The sequence below is a fragment of the Aspergillus heteromorphus genome (assembly GCF_003184545.1).
Source record: "Aspergillus heteromorphus CBS 117.55 chromosome Unknown BO70scaffold_4, whole genome shotgun sequence".
Taxonomy (NCBI): domain Eukaryota; kingdom Fungi; phylum Ascomycota; class Eurotiomycetes; order Eurotiales; family Aspergillaceae; genus Aspergillus; species Aspergillus heteromorphus.
The window spans coordinates 1,031,815-1,050,567 of record NW_020290409.1 but is presented as its reverse complement, the minus strand read 5'-3'; the positions used below and the strand labels follow the sequence as shown (position 1 = coordinate 1,050,567).

General features: G+C 52.0%; 7 protein-coding genes across 7 annotated transcripts; 3 read left to right on the top strand and 4 right to left on the bottom strand.

Moving 5' to 3' along the window:
• Positions 1 to 2,517: 2,517 nt before the first annotated feature.
• On the bottom strand, positions 2,518 to 4,164 carry BO70DRAFT_369009 (CCCH zinc finger protein; the record flags this gene model as incomplete). Its single annotated transcript, XM_025544653.1, has 4 exons — positions 2,518 to 3,106; positions 3,164 to 3,250; positions 3,303 to 4,047; positions 4,119 to 4,164. The coding sequence occupies 4 exons, from the start codon at positions 4,162 to 4,164 to the stop codon at positions 2,518 to 2,520; spliced, it is 1,467 nt and encodes a 488-aa protein (XP_025402449.1).
• Positions 4,165 to 4,382: 218 nt separating this feature from the next.
• BO70DRAFT_309456 (transcription factor IIF subunit TFG2) lies at positions 4,383 to 6,033 on the bottom strand. Its single transcript, XM_025540126.1, has 4 exons — positions 5,568 to 6,033; positions 5,227 to 5,494; positions 4,978 to 5,174; positions 4,383 to 4,919 (listed from the first exon to the last, which is right to left on the bottom strand). The coding sequence occupies exons 1-4, from the start codon at positions 5,862 to 5,864 to the stop codon at positions 4,545 to 4,547; spliced, it is 1,137 nt and encodes a 378-aa protein (XP_025402448.1). The 5' UTR covers positions 5,865 to 6,033; the 3' UTR covers positions 4,383 to 4,544.
• A 507-nt stretch (positions 6,034 to 6,540) lies between these two features.
• Positions 6,541 to 8,101, top strand: BO70DRAFT_359537 (PCI domain-containing protein). Its single transcript, XM_025542561.1, has 2 exons — positions 6,541 to 7,881; positions 7,956 to 8,101. The coding sequence occupies exons 1-2, from the start codon at positions 6,664 to 6,666 to the stop codon at positions 7,983 to 7,985; spliced, it is 1,248 nt and encodes a 415-aa protein (XP_025402447.1). The 5' UTR covers positions 6,541 to 6,663; the 3' UTR covers positions 7,986 to 8,101.
• Positions 7,993 to 8,580, bottom strand: BO70DRAFT_163976 (uncharacterized protein). Its single transcript, XM_025538308.1, has one exon. The coding sequence runs from the start codon at positions 8,386 to 8,388 to the stop codon at positions 8,071 to 8,073; it is 318 nt and encodes a 105-aa protein (XP_025402446.1). The 5' UTR covers positions 8,389 to 8,580; the 3' UTR covers positions 7,993 to 8,070.
• Positions 8,581 to 9,828, bottom strand: BO70DRAFT_418419 (uncharacterized protein; the record flags this gene model as incomplete). Its single annotated transcript, XM_025547450.1, has 3 exons — positions 8,581 to 9,449; positions 9,514 to 9,584; positions 9,642 to 9,828. 3 exons carry the CDS (start codon positions 9,826 to 9,828, stop codon positions 8,649 to 8,651), a joined length of 1,059 nt encoding a protein of 352 aa, XP_025402445.1. The 3' UTR covers positions 8,581 to 8,648.
• A 2,242-nt stretch (positions 9,829 to 12,070) lies between these two features.
• Positions 12,071 to 13,818, top strand: BO70DRAFT_377644 (aldehyde dehydrogenase; the record flags this gene model as incomplete). Its single annotated transcript, XM_025545215.1, has 4 exons — positions 12,071 to 12,645; positions 12,693 to 13,086; positions 13,150 to 13,601; positions 13,674 to 13,818. The coding sequence occupies exons 1-4, from the start codon at positions 12,185 to 12,187 to the stop codon at positions 13,816 to 13,818; spliced, it is 1,452 nt and encodes a 483-aa protein (XP_025402444.1). The 5' UTR covers positions 12,071 to 12,184.
• Positions 13,819 to 14,694: 876 nt separating this feature from the next.
• On the top strand, positions 14,695 to 16,781 carry BO70DRAFT_385329 (putative PKS-like enzyme; the record flags this gene model as incomplete). The annotated part of the gene is made up of 10 exons (XM_025545728.1): positions 14,695 to 14,874; positions 14,926 to 15,018; positions 15,058 to 15,177; positions 15,247 to 15,346; positions 15,385 to 15,480; positions 15,600 to 15,751; positions 15,787 to 16,052; positions 16,103 to 16,167; positions 16,219 to 16,460; positions 16,522 to 16,781. The coding sequence occupies exons 2-10, from the start codon at positions 14,985 to 14,987 to the stop codon at positions 16,779 to 16,781; spliced, it is 1,335 nt and encodes a 444-aa protein (XP_025402443.1). The 5' UTR covers positions 14,695 to 14,874; positions 14,926 to 14,984.
• Positions 16,782 to 18,753: the final 1,972 nt, after the last annotated feature.

Sequence of the window (18,753 nt, the reverse complement as noted above, 5' to 3'; positions counted from 1 at the left end):
GGGGGTGGAGGGTCGGATTGAGTGAGTGACTGTCTCAGATAGCCTTGACCAGCATCACGCTCTCTTCTCTCCCAGCACTGACCAGAAACCCGTCACTCGCTGGCGTCGGATCGACGTAGATTGGTTTAGTGTGGGCGGATGCAATGTCATGCCAATAATTAAGGGATTCCACGATTCAGTGGGCCGGTGGTTCGTTCTCGAAGATTGGCTTTCTCGGACTCGGTTGCATGATGCAATTGTTGCCCAACGGGCTGCTGATCGTATAAATTTAGTGCTGATTACGAAGGCGATAGCAGTGGGCAGGGCAAGATCCAGTGAAGGCGAAAGTGAAGGTGAAGCTGGCGGCCGTAATGACTTGCAGTTGCGGACCACGGTAGGGGATAGGAGGGTAAGAATAGCGGTTCGTCTACGACGGTAGTTACTCAAGGAGTGAAGGAGTCAAACAAAGAGGAAAGACCCCGCGGGAGGTCACGTTCTCTCCCCGCCAATCAGCCCTCATCCGGCGGTCAAACCCCGACTGACTACTTTACTCCGTACTGTACGGAGTACTTCCACCGCCATCTACTTACTATACCCTCACCACCATCAGTAACTACCAAGTATCTATGTACATCCTCCCTCCCTCCCTCCCAGAAAGGAACGAAATTAAACATAGTGGACCCGGTCAACATTCTCGAAGTGTCTACCTATCGGAACCCACCTGCAACTTCCCCAGAAAGCTAAACGAGGGGAATCTCTCATCGGGTCGATGAAATATCGGTGTTGAAAGGAACGCCCGCTATTGGACGCATCCCCTCCGGTTGGGAGATGGGGCCAATGGCGGTGATGCTGGCCATCAGGCACAGACTGCACCGGTCCGCGATCTGATCGCCCTCCATCCTTGACTTTCTTTTTTCTTCACTCACCGGCCAGTAGTGCTATACAGCACCCCCGACTCCTTCCTACCTACCGTATGTTCCCCGTGCATGGGGGCGTGGGTGTGGCATGTGGCTGGAGGGACAGTTAGGTACAAGGCACATATAGTACTACAGTACTGACATCCTGACATACATACATAAATACCCTACCGATTTTAGTCTCCGGGAACCACCATTCATCGTGCCACAAATCCCTTCCCTTCCCTCCCTGGTAGTATCTACATGGGTACCTGATGTACTTACATACATACATACATACATACAGGAAGTGCATGTATGTCGTACGCATAAGCCCAGGCGGATTGATAATAGGACAATGTACGATAGTACCCGGACGCAAAGCCAGGTTGTATCTATACTACGCAGGCAGGCAGGCAGGCAGGCAGGCGGGCAACTAACAAGAGAGGAGGGCACATGATGCGGGCCTAGCAAACCTGAAACAAGCCCATGGCCCCAGGACAGGTGTTTCGACAGGAGTTGGCTTCCCATCCATCTAGCATCACATCGCACATCGCACATCAGCATGGCATGGCATGGCATGGCATGGATTGGCGGGTGTCGCGTCTCAGGCTCCCGCTCCGAGCAGACAAAGAACGGCCGTGCCAACCCGGAACCCGCGGTAAGTAGGTTACGTTAGGGTAGTGTTGGGTGGGTTAGGTAGAAAGGGCACAGCGGCGTGGCTCGCTCGCCTTGGTCCATGCGAACCATATGGGTAAAGCAGCCATTGACAGGGCGAGGATCTCGGAGCCCACCAGCCAGAAGCCCAGGTACGCGCTCCGTGGTCCGTTCCGGTAGCTGGGTTATCTTCACCGACCACTAGTTACCTTGCCTAGCTTGCATTGCATTGCATCGGACCCGGATCCACGCTGTGATGTGGGGGGGAAGAAGGAGGAGGAGGAGGGGGAGGAGGGGGGGAGCGCCCGCCTTTCTATCTTAGTACCTGACTTTCTTTGAACTGGGTGGTAGTAGCTTGGTACCTTGGAGTATGACTCACACGTCTCTGTCGGGGGTCGCCATGCGAGGACGGGTACTGCCTGATGCCCCCGGAGAACCTGGGGAGTGAGCACGTGTGTGGACGGTGGGTGGTGGGAAAGGAAGCAAGTCGGCAGCAGGTACTGATATGCAAACCCCGAAAATAGTATTCTCCATTGCTAAGCTACCTATGGCTGGCTGGCTGGCTGGTCTTCTCGAGACCCGATGTCATGTAGCGCTACACTTCCCTGTCCCTAACTAACCAACCTGGAGAGGGGGAAAGGGACCCCTTCGTTCCAACCGGAGCAAAATCCAACATCGTCAAAAACAAAACCTTCGACAAAATGGACAATGGTGGTGGAAACATGCTGAATGCGTATGGGTATCTTCATACTGCGACTGGCACACGACAGTTCGTAAGGCATAAAAAGAGATCAAAGCTTGCATGCGCCCACTGTAGGAACATCCTTTTCCTCTGCTTTCATCTATTCATCGGTTCTTTTTCTTTTCTTCCTTTTTTTTTCCCCCGTTTAGTTTTTGCCGTTCGTGCGCGACCTTCGTATGCGGTCCCTAGAATCAAAGCCAAGTTTCAATTACGAACTGTTGTGGGGTTAGTGAGCATGTACAGTTATAGACGAATGAAGTCGCGCTGCTGCGAGACCTCGCCGGTATCAGTCTCCGCCGCAATGAGTTCCGACTCGTCATCATCAAGATCGACTGAATCAACGTCATCCGTGTCAATTTCGTCGTGCTCTTCTTCCTCACTGGATGCGTCAGAGTCTTCCGCCTCAATTGTGACATCAGTCCTTGCGGTTGTGTTTTTCCTGATCTGCCCGGCCCGATCGACATGCGGCAGTCGGCAGCGTTTCTTATGGCAAATGCCGTTGTTGGCGTAGTCTGGGCACTCGTGGATATGTCGTTCGGCACACTTGTCCCCCTTCTCACAGTAACCTAAGACCGCGAAATCCCGGCACACGGGGGCGCCGGGGTTAACATGGACATGGGTATAGCGACATTCTGGATTGGAGCAGCGGCCTCGAAGGAAATGCACACAAGCAGGGGATCTGTGGGACGAAGGCTCATGAGATAGATCACAACTTATACCTGCATTGCATGTACCAGTCTGGAGGAAGTCTTTGCACATGGCCACTTTGTTCGGGTCGTGGGTGTAGGCGCACGTGGGGCCTTTGTAACAGCTGCCTAAACGTTCGACGACTCTTGATCAGCGCGATCCTCCCGAAGATGAAACATGGCAAAAAAAGGGAACAGGCGACTGAAGGCCCAGTGTAGGGAAAGCATTGGTACCCGTCGTAGTGAATCGCTGGCAAAGCGCGTCCTTCTTCTTAACCGCCATTGGTTTTCTGTAAACGCCGTCAGCTTCCAACTCAGCCACGCGGACAAGACGACCGTCACCTTTTCGACGTTACTGCACCCAAGCGATGGAGATTCCCGTTCTTACTCCTGACAAAAACGACCCCTGCGACCGTAACTCGTTTCGGCGTGTTGTTGGCGGTGTTCGGATCATCTAGGACCGGTAAGCCAGCTCGCTTGACTAGAATATCTTCAACAGACGCACTAGACACTCTGACCAACTTGCTCCCTCCACGCGATACGCGGAATGGGATGTCGTTGACTAGAACCTGATGTTCGGCCGAGGGCTCCGCAGTCGCCGCCACCTGGGGCGCCGAAAAGGCGGCAGGGTACGCTCGACCGAACCCCTGCGCATAATTGAGGACTCGAGCCTGCTCAACCTGTGCCCTCTTCTGCTGCTTGGTCTTGCGACTCTCCTCTATCGCCTTCGTCCTCGCCTGGGTCTCCTGGTCGTATATCGAGGTGTTGATCAGCTGCATATGGCGATCGCGTTTCACAACCCATTCGTTCGGGGGGGTTGATCGCGCCTCACCGTCTGTCTCAGTCGCCGCTCCAGCGGGCGTGGTCGAGCCGGAGGTCCCGGGTGCTGCTGTGTTGTTGAGGATGAGGGTACGGTGGCGGTGGGGAGCAGCTACATGACGTCCTCGCGCGTAAGGTCGGCCGCGATACGGTGCCCAGCCACGCCCTCGAGAAGGAACATGTCGCGATACGTGTTGACCTGCGGATATTTCGCTACTGTAGGGGGGCTCTGTGTGGGAGCGTTCGGTTTTGTGCCTATTGATCTGGCCTGGGATGAGGTCAGTCGCGGGCGCGGGCGCGGGCGCGGGTGTGGTGGGCGAGCCCGGACGGGTCACTTACCAGCAAGCTGGCTGATCTTGGCCATCAAATCCTGGTCTTCTGTCATATTGGTCTGATGAGAGAGTCACCAGCCGAGTTAGCAGATCACGCGACAAAATGAGCTTGTCTTTACTGTGTGGGTTGATGCTCGATGCGGCGTTGTGTTGATGCGGAAGCGGGAGATGAAATGACGACTGCGGTCAGTGGCGGCAGAGGGTCACGTGATCGATGGGGTTCTCTGGCCCGGAGCGGAAGAAAAGTCATGATGATCTACAAGAGGTGGCTCGAGCTTCAAAGCTCACTCATATTGGGGTGTCACTAACTGTACTAGATGCCGGGCCAGTCTTCTGAGCCCTCGGTGAAAATATCTAAAATACCCTGTATCAGGTCACCCAAGAAACGCCAAAAGAAACGCCATGCCCTTATGCTACATAGACGCCATGCGGTTTAGCCGACGGTCTCGAACTGCGTATCGTCATTATCTGTAACCATGCCCGAGGCAGTAGCGTCCTCTTCGGAGCCGTCGTCGAAGTTGTAGTCGGGGGCAAGCTCCTCCTTCATCGCATTCGCATAGTTGCTCTCCCGCGCCTCCGGTTTCAGCTCCCACGTCATGGCGAAATCACCGGCCTTGACCAGATGAGCAATCATCTCAAGGGTCTGCTTGAGATAAGCCTCCGGCTGCCGCAGTCTCTGCTTGAGTTGCTTAAACGGCCAGTATTTGTACTCCCGGAAGCACTGGTAGATAAGATCCAGCAGCTCGTTCTGCGGCATACGTGTAGTCTTGTTCTCCTGGGCCTTGGCCTTGAGTGGCTTTTGTGCTTGCTGCAAGAATCTTTAGTATATGGACAAGCAAAGACAGCGGAGCAAGGAAGATGCTCACCACAAATGCACCCTTCTCCCCGGGCAAAGCGTTCCGCGGCTGGAGCAGCTTGCCAGGGATCTTGTCCATGAACTTGGTCTCCCGCTTCGGCTTGAGTGCCTCCAACGCCTTCTTCTCCGATATATTTCGGAACTCCTCGTTCTCGACTGGAAGGCAGTTGAACTCTTCACCCACACTCCCTACCAGAGCCGTTTGTTCTGTGACCCTGTGAGCAGACATCCCTCCCCCCTTGGAAGCGACGATACATACTAGGCACAGTTTTCCGCATATAGGGTTCCCATTTCTTCTTGCGCTGCTCCTTCTTTCTCATGTCCCGCTTCATCGACTCGTATAGGGCCGACCGTGCTTCGCCAAAGACCACCATGCGGTTCCCATGACCAGGAATGTCCCTTTCCGTAAACAGGTATGTATTCTGGGTCAAGTGCGACACATTCTCCGCTGTTATCGTTTGTCGCTGCAGGAGATAATCCTTGGGGATCTCGCGATTGTCCTCTCGTTCGTTCAGGCGTAGACTGACCTACAAACGCACACCAGTGTTAGCCACCAACCGAAACCCTTGCTCAACAAAAGCCATCAAACTGGATCCTCACCCGCTTGATGTCATTGGGCTTGCTCTCAATCCTCATTGTCCCGATCGTAATCTCCTCGTCGTCGTCGCCGGTGTTCGATAGAGCCGACCAATGTTCCCAGAGCGACCGGGGAAGTCGCGAGAGCCACACGCTCTGCGCGGCAGCGGAGAAGTCTAGATCCCCCGCATCTTCGTACAGATCCTCATCGTCGATATCTGCCAGAGTTGTATCCTTGCTGTCGGGGTCTGCCTTGATGTATGGGTCGGGTTTGATGTATGGCGACTGGGAATCGGGGTCCTGCTTGACTTGAGGGACCATGGCGCCACCCGATCTGGTATTGATGCGAAACGGGAAAAGGAGCGACCGGACTCTTTTATTGGAGTAACGCGACCGTGTATGAAGCGAAACCGAGTGATGGAGCGTTGTTTCGGGGGTGGTAATGGGCGGAGTGCCAGTGACGTACGGGGGGGGGATGTCGAAGCTTTGGGATCTCCAGATGCGTTGCTGCGAGAGCAAAGAAGCCGCCGCCCGAGCGGGTCAACAAAGGCGGTGGCGGCGGAGCTGCTCCCTGTACGGAGTAGGACTAGTGACTAGTAAGGACTTTCGCAGTGAACAAACAACCACCCATCCCACCACTGGCACTGGCCCAATTGATTTCGGGAATCAGAGATTAAACAATAGGTTTACTTCATTCTTGGTGTCGGATACACTGGGAGATCATATTTCCCTGCAACTAGAGCTTGAACTGTAACACCACAAGTTGGATGGATCCTTTGTCCGCGGGAGGTAGGGAGTATCCCATGAGGGACACCAGCCCAGGACTGGATATCTAGAAGAAGTAGTGAGAAGAACTGCCAGTAAACTAGTTATCTAGTAGTAGTAACCCCGAGTTGGGATGCAGAACTGTTGTACTTTTGTAGCTGCAGGCCAGTCTCTTCTCTTATCGATAAGTCCACAGGCCATTTCTGACGTACACAACCAACTCACCCACTCACTCGCCCTCACCACTTCCACCATCAACCCCTCTCTATCTATCTTCAAACAACCACCTGCTCTCATGCTCCCCTCCCAACCCCCACAATAACCCCATCCACAGACTCACCACCCTCCTCACCCGATGGCATCCCAAAAGATCACCTCCGCCCTCGCGGAGATCGAATCGTCCGGCAACCCGCAAAACAAGCTCCAACTCTACAACGACCTCCTCTCGGACATCGTGTCCACGTCCACGGAACTGCAAATCTCGCAAGACCTGATCTACTTCCTCGACTCCGTGCTCAGCGAAGACATCAGCATCGTGGCGGCGCGCCCGATCCTCGACTCCTTCATCAGCGTGCTCCGCAAACTCACCCACGAAACCCAAATCAGCGTCGGCCAACACGCCGTCAGCCTACTACAATCCCGGTCCACGTCCGTCGAGGAACAAGACGCGCAGCTCCGAGAACTGCTCGCAGACGCCTACGAGTCCGAAGGCGAGTACGTCGCGGCGGCCCGCGCGCTGCAGGGCATCCACATCGACAGTTCACAACGGCTGGTCTCCGACGCCGCGAAAGTCCGCCTATGGATCCGGATCGTGCGAAACTACCTCGAGGAAGACGACACCACGAGCGCCGAGGCATTCCTGAACCGGATCAAGAACCTGCCCAGCAAGATCGAGGACCATGAGCTGCAGCTGCATTTCAAGCTCTCGCAGGCTCGCATTCTCGACGCGCGTCGTCGGTTCCTCGACGCCAGCCAGGAGTACTTCAATGTCAGTCTAGCGGCGGGGGTGGACGAAAGCGACCGCCTGCAGGCGCTGGCCGCGGCGATTCGGTGCGCCGTGCTTGCCCCCGCGGGACCCCAGCGATCCCGCATCCTGGCGACGCTCTACAAGGACGATCGCTCGACGTCGGTCGAGGAATTCGGCATCCTGGAGAAGATGTTCTTGGATCGGTTGCTGGATCCCGCGGAGGTGGCCGCGTTTGCGCAGCGCTTGGCGCCCCATCAGCTGGCGCAGACGGCCGATGGCGCCACCGTGCTGGATAAGGCGGTTGTGGAACATAATCTCGTCGCCGCGAGCAAGCTCTACGAGAATATTAGGACGGATGCGTTGGGCGCGATCCTGGGGCTGGAGGCGAGTGGCGATCTCACTGCGGGTGAGAAGGCCGAGGCGTATGCGGCGAGGATGGTCGAGCAGGGCCGACTGAAGGGGAGTATCGATCAGATCGATGGGATCATCTACTTCGACTCCGGGGTTGCCGCTACGGGAAAGCATATTCGGCAGTGGGATGCGGGCGTACAAGGGTTGGCGGAGGATGTCGAACGAGTGGCGACGAGTATTACGGATGCGTTCCCGGTAGGTCGATCGCGGATGGTCTATGAAAGATGAAACAGCTACAGAGTACCGAACTAACATCTTCATTCTTGTAGGACTTCGCAGCCGGCCAGATAGTACATTGAGATATGTTTCTGCAGTATGCACTATGCAGTGCACTATGCGTCGGGTTTTAGCTATAGCGAGGTTCTTGCTCTTCACTTCCAAGGCCTACATGAAATGACATGGACGAAACACATTGTTCTTTTGCATTACGATCGTCACGACTATTCCTGTGTCCTGTCCTGTCCTGTCCTGTCCATGACCCGTGCCAGCACTCGAACAAGGACGCCCTCGGCTGTATCGTGAACCGCGGTATGTAGTAGATACTCGGACGATCATCGACCGGGCTAGAGCCACAGTACGGAGTACTCCGTACACGGTGCCTAGATATGTATAGGCTTCCCAGCAAGGAAGGCTCCACGTCATACCCGCGAGGCAGGTCGTGTGGTACTGAGTGTTACACCAGACTGCACATCCCGTCTGCATGCGTAGGAAGACGCGTCCTATATTGGCAAGGCGGTTGCATCACGTATGCCGCTGCAGGGATAGCTTGCGTCATGCCAGATAGGAAAATAGGGTTCTGACTGCGAGATGCGTGGGTGGATGTAGGACGCGTCTTCCAGCATGATGTATCGCCACGCACGTCTAGGTAGGTGGCTTGAGCTGGTATTCGTCTCTCTTGGCGTCATGAATGGAGCGAGAGGACCCCTCAAACTGAGTCATAATTCCCCGGGACACAGGTTCAATTATCTGGGATAATAGGCCGGGAAATCGGTGATATCGATATCCGTCCGGACCGTGATATCCAACGGAGAGCTGTAGTTACTCTTAAAGCTGGACGAGAAGTCCTGAGTATTTGAAGCATTTGAATGAGACCGGGAGACACCCTCCTCCATCTTCAGAAACTCCGCAGTCGGGGACTTCGGGCCGGACGCAACACAACGCGAAGTGCTGATATCGGTATTAATATAGTACGGGGCGGTCCTGTACCGCTTCTGACTGGGAAGCTTGAAGCGCGGAAACAAGCCCCGAATAGTGGGCAGACACGAACAGATCAGTCCGATAGACGGCTCGATGTGAGTCCAAAGCGTGGCCTGGTATACGGTATAGGTAGTATCGTCAGGGTTGATCCAGAAGAGCACGACGATGCGATAGATGCTGGCGAAGCAGACGAAGCCACCGAGAGCGAAAACGCCATTCAGGGCGAGCTTATCCTGCCATGCTTTGTGGAGGCCCCAGATCAAGGGGATCGGGAGTGCGAGGATGACGAAGTCCATGATGATGTTGAAGACTTGGTTGGCGACGATCAATTCGTACCCGTCCAGACACTGGCCGTCGACGCTCGTGTCCCAGTAGGCTTTCAGGGGGCGGCATTGCAGGGCGCAGGCGAGGAAAACGCCCGCGCCCCAGAGGATGATCAGGGCGTTGACGCCGAAGGAGATCCATTGGAAGGAGGGGATGGTGAAGACCCGTCGGTAGAAGCATATAATCGAGACTTTGATGGTGGGACAGAGGAGGAAGTAGGTGAATTGGTTGGAGAGGAAGATCTGGGTGGCGTTAGTATTGGAGTGGAGAGGCGAGGGGGGGGGGGGGGGGGGGGTTGAAGGTTACTTTGTAGAAGGTCTTCATTGTCTCGGGGCTGAGAGTGTTTTGGTGAGAGCCATTGCCTCCAATGGTTACCCCTATGGTGGGTGGTTAGCCAGTTTGGCTGTGGAGATGGGTGTTTGGTTCTAACTCACAAAGCTCCAGTTCGACTAACATGCCAATAAGCAGAATGATACATGCAAAGCAAAGGTAGTCGTCGGTTCCAAATTGCACTCGGCGCTGCAATCGGGCAACTACGCGCAAGATAACCGCCACTAAGGAGAGGAAGACGAGCACCGAAATGATGCATATCATTTCTGTTCCTCTTGAGGTGAGAACCATATCGAGGGTTGTATGAACGCAGTTTTATAGGCGTGAGAAAAAAGGCAAAAATAGATGATACAACACGGGTAAGTAGTTGGGCTTCTGCAGATGATACCGCCACCCACTGCTTATATGAAAAGGTTGTGCTTCATATGTAAGAAGGGATGAGTCTGATGAAAGTTTCCTGAAGTATATGTGAAAAGATATGGTGAACCCCCGATTTAAGAAGCAGTATGTACCGTAGAGCCTGGGGGAAGGCAGTAATCTTGTAGAAGACTAAATGCGAGGTGGAAGCTAGACCAATATGTAACGAGCACAGATGTCGTTCGGCGCAGTAGATCAGAATTGCTTTAACTTAAAGAAGGAGCTCGAACGATCCTCGTTCTATCACCCGTGACCTTGGAGTCGGGAACCCTCCTTTGCAGAAGGACGAGAAAAAATCGATATCTTGAAACCCATACGGCATCACCCACCAATGCACGTCCATGGTCCACAAGGCGTACGCAGTAGCTTTGTGGGACCAGAGTGTGAGATCAGGACGGCGAACAGGCTCATACTCCGCTCTGGTTCGGAACGAGAATACTACACCCACCAAGCAAATGAACTGCGCAGTCTCGTGGCAAGGCAGGGAGCGCAGTCGATATGCAAATCTTCGACAGCATTAAGCCGAGCCGGACAAGGTAACTCTGCATTTGCAGCAAGGCGATCTTCGAGTTTCACTTCAGCTCCAGATGCCAGACCATCAACTCTGACACAGTTGTTGACACACGAATCAGGCACCCCCAGCCCATCTTTCGGGGTGTTGCCTTCTAAAGTCCGAGCATATTCGAATCTCAGGGTCCACGGACCAACTGAGCCCTGGGCCTGAATGGAGATGGGATAGCAACGGCCCGATTCTTTTCCATACTGCTGAGCCTTTGAATCCGTTACAACCACGGGTCCCAATCACCCTACCCTCCAGTTTTTACGTCTATCAAAACCGGTCGCCCTTCGCGAAGTTCGAAAAAACCAGTCATGTTTCAAGATCAATGCCGATGATTTAAAGTCACAGAAGAACCAACGGTATTACTGATTTTCGGATGGGGTGAGCGTATAGTCCTTGATTCCCACGGCAAGGAACCTGATCCCATCGGCACTTTCATCCGTGCGGTCTCAAAAGCGGATCGATCGGTGGCTGGTGAGGCCCGGGGTGGGTATAGAAAGGAGGCTAAATTGAACCCCTCCTCATCATCGGTTTCGGATTGGACAAAATAGATGGATCGATCAAGGAGATTCTTATTTCCGCAGTCAATAAGAATCCTTTGATCCATACTCGGCCGTCCTGCTCCAGCTGCTCCACTCAACTGTGGATACATTAGCCTTGGTGCTGAATTTTGTATCCGCACTCAGTCGGTGACTGAAGTTCAGAGCTCAGTATACTGTTCGGTTCTCAGCCGGTCAGTCAAATGGTGTCCAGTGTACTCCGGCGTCTCCTTCGGCTTCTCTTTGCGTCCACCATCTTGTTGGTGGGAATCCGCCCTGGAGCTGAACCACGGTTCGTTCGCTGATCGACAGCGGATGGTACCCGAAAAGGCTGAGCGTTGCCGCAAGCCAACGATCTTCATCGATTAGGGAGTTGAAAGAGTTGCAGTACACAGTAGGTGCTATAAACAGCCAAGCAGATTGTTCATTATCAGAGTTGTGACTAGAAGGAATAGAACCTGCCTGTAGTTTCTTAAAGTTAAGCTGTAGTTGGCCTCCACGACAACTATGCCTATGACGACTGCATAGCATGCGTAGATTTCTGATAATATTTCTGGCCGATTCACTTCAGTCTGCGTGTCTCCTTATCGGTATGGACTTGGTATTCATGTTCTCTACCGAGGCAATTTGCAATGGGACGGAAGCCGGGGAGCCGGAGGGGTTGTTGTGCGTTCGTCCGAGAGTATGTGGCCTTTCTAGTTTCAAGGTTGCTAGCAGGGATAAGCTTGAATTAGCGAGTTTCAGGCGTGCCTGGGATAACCTAGACTTTAGGACAAGGATAATATACCCTTTTCGCCCATGGATGAACCTAGGTTATATGCCACCAGGCGTGTACCTGGGGAAGGGGATACGCTGTGCCATAGATAGTCAGGTAGCAGTGGAGAGTGGGGGCGTGTTTGTATAGTTGGCCTTGTTTGTGTTTGTATCCCTTGCGTCGACTCGGCATGTTGGCCTTCACTCTTGCACATTACGCAATTTCGACCTTGGGCGGAACTCCTGCCCGTACCTCTCCTGCAATCCGAATGTGTATATCTTGAAAAGAGATAGCGCGCACCGTTTGAAGAAGATATATCCTCAAACCGATCTGTCCTGCTGTGTATATCTTTCTACCTATCGTCAGACTACCTTTACCATGGCCGCACCAACCCGTCCTTCAGTAATTCCCTTGATCATCAACGGCAAGGAGGAACAAACGGACTCTACCTTTGATGTCATCAGCCCATACACTAACCAGGCCTGCTGGAAGACAGCTTCTGCCTCAGCCCAGGATGCCGTTCGAGCGGTCGAGGCAGCAGAAGCAGCTTTTCCGTCCTGGTCGCAGACCAAACCTACAGCTCGACGAGACCTCCTGCTGAAGGCAGCGGATATCCTGGAAAGTCGCCTCGAGCAGAATGCGGAATACATGCGGACTGAAATGGGCGCGGATGTCGGTGCATCGCAGCATTTTATCGTTCCGCTCGGGATCCGCATGCTGAGGGACATCGCGGGGCGCATCACTTCCATTTCTGGAACTGTCCCCGTCGTGGAGGAGAAGGGACAAAGTGCCATGATTTACAAGGAGCCCATGGGGGTCATTCTCGGACTTGTGCCCTGGTATGTCCGACATCGTCATGCATGTGAAGGACCGACTGACCAAGCAGGAATGCTCCGTATGTGTTTGGAGTCCGCTCTGCAGCCTGCGCTCTTGCAGCTGGTAACACCACGATCCTCAAATCTTCGGAACTATCCCCTTGTTCATACTGGGCGCTGGTGCGTGCCTTCCACGATGCAGGACTCCCAGCCGGTTGTCTCAATCTAGTGTCGTGCCGACCCCAGGATGCCCCGGAGGTGGTCAATGCTATGATCGAGCATTCAGCTGTGCGCAAAATTAACTTCACAGGTAGCACTGCTGTGGGTAGGAAGATTGCTAGAGCTTGTGGTCAGAACCTCAAGCCATGCTTGATGGAATTGGGGGGCAAGAACAGTGCCGTTGTCTGCGCCGACGCCAATATTGAGACGGCTGTAAAGGGAGTACTTGCAGGAGCATATCTGAACGTATGTAATTTGTGCCACACCCTTTCCCCCTGCTTCCCTTCCTCAAGATCTAACCTCTCGCAGTCCGGTCAAATATGCATGGCCACGGATCGCATCCTTGTGCATTCAGCTATCGCGCCTGCATTCATCGACGCACTTCAAAAAGCGCTCGGCTCAAACATTGATGCTTCATCTCCACCTCCAACATTGGTCAATGTAGCCTCCAAAACACGAGTCAGTAACCTCGTCAAGGATGCACTGGCGGAAGGCGCCCACTTGATCCACGGTTCCAAGGACCAGGGCTCTAATTTGACAGACAATGGGGTTCGGATGGCACCGATTCTGCTGGGTGGAGTCAATGAAAAGATGAGAGTCTGGCAAGAGGAAGCCTTTGCTTCATTGGCAGCGTGTATGGTTGTCGACAGCGATGAAGAGGCTATTCGAATAGCAAATGGCAGCGACTACGGCTTGTCGGCTGCTGTGTTCACCGAGGATCTGCGAAAGGGTTTGGCAATGGCTCGGAGGATTCAGTCAGGGTGAGCTTTCCTTTATCTTTCCTCAATTCTATTCTCACTGGTCGACCACGGACTAACGACACTGGTCTTTAGCGCTGTCCACATCAACAGCATGACGATCCACGATGAACCGGTCCTGCCACATGGCGGAGTCAAGAACAGCGGATGGGGTCGATTCAACGCCTCGCAAGGCTTGGATGAGTTTTTAGTAACCAAGAGTGTTACCTGGATGGACTGATTCCTTGGGAAATTGCAAATGTAAATAAGAAAGCAATCTGATGAGTTTCCTCCAGTAGTATTCCCTCCTGGTGGGATGACCAAGGCTCCTGCCAAATTGGGAGGGGGCGGGTGTAACCAACTGGCCGTTCTTTCTTCCTTCTGCTTTTCTGGATCTTCCTCCAAGTACCGCTTCAGTCTCCTGTACGGAGATTCTTACTGCTATCCCTTCCAAGTCACTCTACGTCAAACCCACGAGAAGATGACAACCATCTTCTCGCCCCCTCCAACATCAAGCGCCTGTTTCCACTTCTCCCTTGGGAACCAATTTGTGCTCGGAGTCGGATCTGGTTCCATTCCACACTCCCACGGGGGGAAATCTTTTTTTCAAGTTGATCCATCAAGTAATCAGCTTTCTATGTAATCATCATTCTTAACACAATTATCCGTGCTGACACATCGGATCTAAGGTACAGATTCTTTCCACGTCACCTTTCAGTGTTCCCGCGTCTTCGAAAATCATAGAACCAGCTTTTTGGTGGAACGCCGCCAGTGGCATCATTGGAATAACGAGGGAGGACTGAGATGATGAGCTTCACAGTCAATCAAGTGGCACTATTGTCATCCATTGAGTGATCCAGTTTGCTTCGAAAAGTATCATAGCCTTCCCTCGTGATGGCTCCAAGTGGTGAGGTAGTACACAAGGTCTATCCGCGAAGTGGCTATTCTTTGTGAGAGGTTCAGAATCATTTTTTTTTCGGAATGCCGTTGATGGCAATGGTCATCTTACTTTAAAGGCACATTGAAAGATTTCATAGATCTTCCGTCTCCTGCTTGTCTAACAGAAGCTTCTCGAAGTTTTATTCTCCAGTATTTTCTATAATGGTGGATTGGGCATATGAACTTCTATTTCAACATTTCTGAATTCCTTAACGGCACCAGCAAGAATACAAATTTTCTCAACCCTTATCTCACATTATGGGCCCAGCCAATTTGAGCAAAGATGCAATTCTCAAGTCATGTTGATGATGCGAAGAAAATCAATCCTCAGTGGGTCCAGTGGTGAATGACATTCCAGGTCAGACATCTCCAACTGTCGTTGATGAATCCTCAGCTAATCGCCTTCCAGAATGGGCACCGAATTCAAGCTTCTGCGATAATACCAGCGTTGCATCTGCTAAAAATTAAATGCAGGGAACGTTTACCCCGATTTCTGTCGTTGGTATGGCAATGAGGCTCCCTGGGAGTTTCCGCTGAGAAGCCCAGTTTTGGAACACTCTTATTGATAAAGGAGACGGTCTGGGCGAGGTGCCAAAGAGCAGGTATAACATGGACTCGTTCTATCATCCAACCAAAGACGGTTGCACTCGAGTAGAGTATGGTTAACTCTTGCAGGATGATCCGGCTTGCTTTGACGCACATTTCTTCTCCATCCGGGACTATGAAGCAGCCTTCATGGATCCACAGCAGCGGCTCTTGTTAGAGTTGGTCTGGGGGTGTTTTGAGAATGCAGGAGGGACAAACTGGGAAGGAAATGATATGGGTGCTATGTTGTTTTTGGGGAAGGCTGGCTGGGCCTCGCCCACAGATATCCACAAACAATTGACAGATTCCATGCGCTCGGTACTGCAAATTATGCTTTGGCGAATCGCATTTCCTATGAGTATGACTTTCGACGTCCGAGGTAACCGATGGCTGTGATTTAATGCATTCAAGATACGAGACCTGACACGATATGCAGTATGACAATATATATACTGCTTGTTCATCTTCCCTCGTCGCTTTTCATTAAACGTGTCAGAGTTTAGCCATTGGAGCTTGTTCATCCGCTATCGTTGCTGGGAGTAACCTTATACTGACTCCTACAATGACAACTAGTCTATCTAACCACATGGTTCTATCCCTTAGTGGGGTCTGTCAGACATTTGACGCAAATGCTGACGGCTACGGTCGTGGTGAAGTGATCAACGCTGTTTACCTCCACGTCTAGACAATGCAATACTGGCAAATGATCCAATCAGAGCGGTCATTAGGTCAACTGCTGTGAACATTGACGGGAAAATGGCAAATATAACTGTTCCATCCATTCGCTTACAAGAAAGCCTGATTCGGAGTGCGTATTGCCGCGCCGGGATTGATGACCTGTCGGAAACTGCGTTCATCGAATGCCATGGGACGGGGACGGTCACTGGTGATGCGGTCGAGACAACGGCAGTTTCGAATTGCTTTAAACCCAAAGGAGCGGTTATTAGTGCGGTGAGCGTTGTCCATTATGTTCAAAATGCTCTTTTATTGAATCAATCTAGGTAGACCCCAACTTCGGGCACTCGGAAGGTGTGTCAGGTATTACTAGTTTTATCGAAGCTATACTGTCTCTTGAGCGCTAAATGATCCCTCCAAATACACACATTGAAACGTTAAGCTCAAACGTATTCGAAGCCAATTTGATAGTATCTTTGGAGCCCATGCAGTGGCCAGCTGATCGAAGAGAAAGAGTCAGCATAAGCGGCTTTGGCGTTGGTGGCGCAAATGCCCATGTCATCCTGGACTCTGCGTCGGAGCTTTGCTGTGCACCTCCAGCCTCACGTCCATCTGGAACAGAGGGTCCCAGGCTGCTTGTTGTCTCCGCCCGCGATGCCACAAGCCTTCACTCGCATTCAGGAGGTGGCTGACTATGCAAATATCAATGCCCATAGACTTCATGACCTCTCATTTACCCTATGAGTGCGAAGAGAACATTTACTCCACCGTGTGTTTTGTGTTGCTTCCCCAGCAATGTTGTTGGAACCAACAATGTTCCAAAAATCCGTTGTAAAAACTTCGCTTCGACTTTCTTTCGTTTTTACAGGGCAGGGGGCCCAGTGGTTAGGTATGGGTAAAGAACTAATGGAGAAATACAAAGGCTTCAGAGCGGATATTTTGAAGCTAGAAGATATCCTTAAAGGAATTAAAGACCCTCCATCATATCAATTAAGAGGTAAATAAATTTCTCCTTTATCAACATGAGCAATTTACTGATGTTCCATATTCAGCGGAGCTGTCTCGAATGACCGAGTCCAGAGTCAACGAGGCTAAATTTTCCCAGCCATTATGCACTGCGGCGCAAATTAGGATGGTCAATCTACTCGCATCTTGGGGTATCAGGCCATTTGCCGTGGTCGGCCACTCTAGTGGTGAAATTGCGGCTGCTTATACTGCAGGTGCCCTTTCAGCCAGCAAAATCAGCCATCATACCCGCGTACTATCGCGGGAGGCTTGCTATGTCACAAACGGGGTGTGGCGATATGGCAAGTGTTGGTCTTTCCGGTGAAGAAGTTGCCGAATATCTTGTCGATGGAGTGGTAGTTGCATGCAAAAATAGCCTCAAACATGTCACACTTTCCGGAGAAGTGGGCCAGCTAAACCTCTTTGTGGAAAGTATCAGAAAAGGTATTCCCAATACCTTTTGCAAGAAACTTAACCTAGGGATTTCCTACTATTCTCGTGAGTATACAATTCAATTTAATTGAAGTTCTATTGGCCTAATTGAGCCCGCTTTTTGTGCTAGCGATGTAGGCGCTTCGCCAGCATGAAAGGCACGAGCCAATGACATAGCTTATGCATGAATCAAATCTACGCCAATTGCCGAGGGATTTCGCCGTTGTACTTACTGGATGACGATAGATTAGGTCGCTATTGTACCTTCGGTCAGAGTTATGATGAATGGAGCACATTTCTCACTTTCCTTTATCACTCAAAACCAAGGCTACATATCCTCGAAATTGGAGGGGGTCACTGGAGCTGCCACCATGGCTGCACTGACATCTTTATGCGCATCAGGTATCCCCATGTATGGAACCTACACAAGGCAGTAGCGCAGGAAAGCTTGGACTTTTTTGTTCTGTTCAGCCCGGTTATTGGACTTTGTGGCAATGGCACCCAAGCCAACTACGCGGCAGCAACCACCTTTTGCGATGGCTTTACACAATATCGCCGCCAAAAAGGCCTTCCATCGTCTGCTTTAGTACTTGGGGCCTTTGGAAAGACCGGGTGTGACTAGCCAAAAACCAAAGTTCTTGCAAGCAATGCGCAACGCCGGGATATGGCTTCTGGAAGAGCATGAAGTTCTAGAAGGGTTGGAGATGTGCATATTGCACTCCCACTCCCCGAGCCCCAGTGGACCCGGAATGCAGACCTCCACTCCTATTATAGCTGGACTCGGGTACACAAGATCACTTCTGACCCAACCGTACGGACACTATGGAATCCGGGATGCTCGTTTTGCGGCATACGCAAACATCGATCTCATTTCCGAGTAGAGCTCCAGCGAAGTGAGTGGTAACCTATTGAGGGATCTAGTGATCCGAGCAGAGAGCAATCCGTCAATAATGCTCCTGAAAGAATTCGGCGACCTTATTATGAGAGAAACTCTTCAGCTGGTCAACAAGTTCATATATGGATCTCAAGATCTCGATGAGGAACAGAAACTGGAAGTCGTGATTGACTCTCTTGCCTCCATCGAGATCCGGAGTTGGGTCCAACGGAGTCTAGGTGTTGAAATCAGTTTGGCTGATATTACCAAGGCCCTTCCCAGATAGATATCCCCAATGTCTATTGTTCCGTGTCCGCTGCAATTATTTCTCTTCATCATACCCATCTGGTATAATCTCCCCTACCAAGAAACCTGATAAAACCCAACCCACCCTACACAAAACACACCCAAAGCTCTTCGGCCCCATCAACCCCGTCTACACCCCCCTCGGGATATCTCTTCCCGAGCTCACATCCGTATCACCCTCCCAACGAAACCGATACAAACAAATACACACATACCTAAATACACACACAGACACAGGAATAGACTCACTTAAGCTTAAACCTCGCCCAGCCATATAAATCCATCCATCATCCCCTGAAGACACTGCATGGTATGCATGGTACTCCGTACGGTGACCGGCAATTGAGTTTCCCGAAATAG

Bases quoted from the DNA above. Each gene is read 5' to 3' on its own strand.
- BO70DRAFT_309456 (XM_025540126.1), bottom strand. From the start codon at position 5,864: ATGGTCCCTCAAGTCAAGCAGGACCCCGATTCCCAGTCGCCATACATC. The intron at 5,495-5,567 runs GTGAGGATCCAG...GTGCGTTTGTAG, and splicing joins AGCCCAATGACATCAAGCGG to GTCAGTCTACGCCTGAACGA. The intron at 4,920-4,977 runs GTGAGCATCTTC...AGATTCTTGCAG, and splicing joins GGGAGAAGGGTGCATTTGTG to CAAGCACAAAAGCCACTCAA.
- BO70DRAFT_359537 (XM_025542561.1), top strand. From the start codon at position 6,664: ATGGCATCCCAAAAGATCACCTCCGCCCTCGCGGAGATCGAATCGTCC. The intron at 7,882-7,955 runs GTAGGTCGATCG...TCATTCTTGTAG, and splicing joins GTATTACGGATGCGTTCCCG to GACTTCGCAGCCGGCCAGAT.
- BO70DRAFT_163976 (XM_025538308.1), bottom strand. From the start codon at position 8,388: ATGCAGACGGGATGTGCAGTCTGGTGTAACACTCAGTACCACACGACC.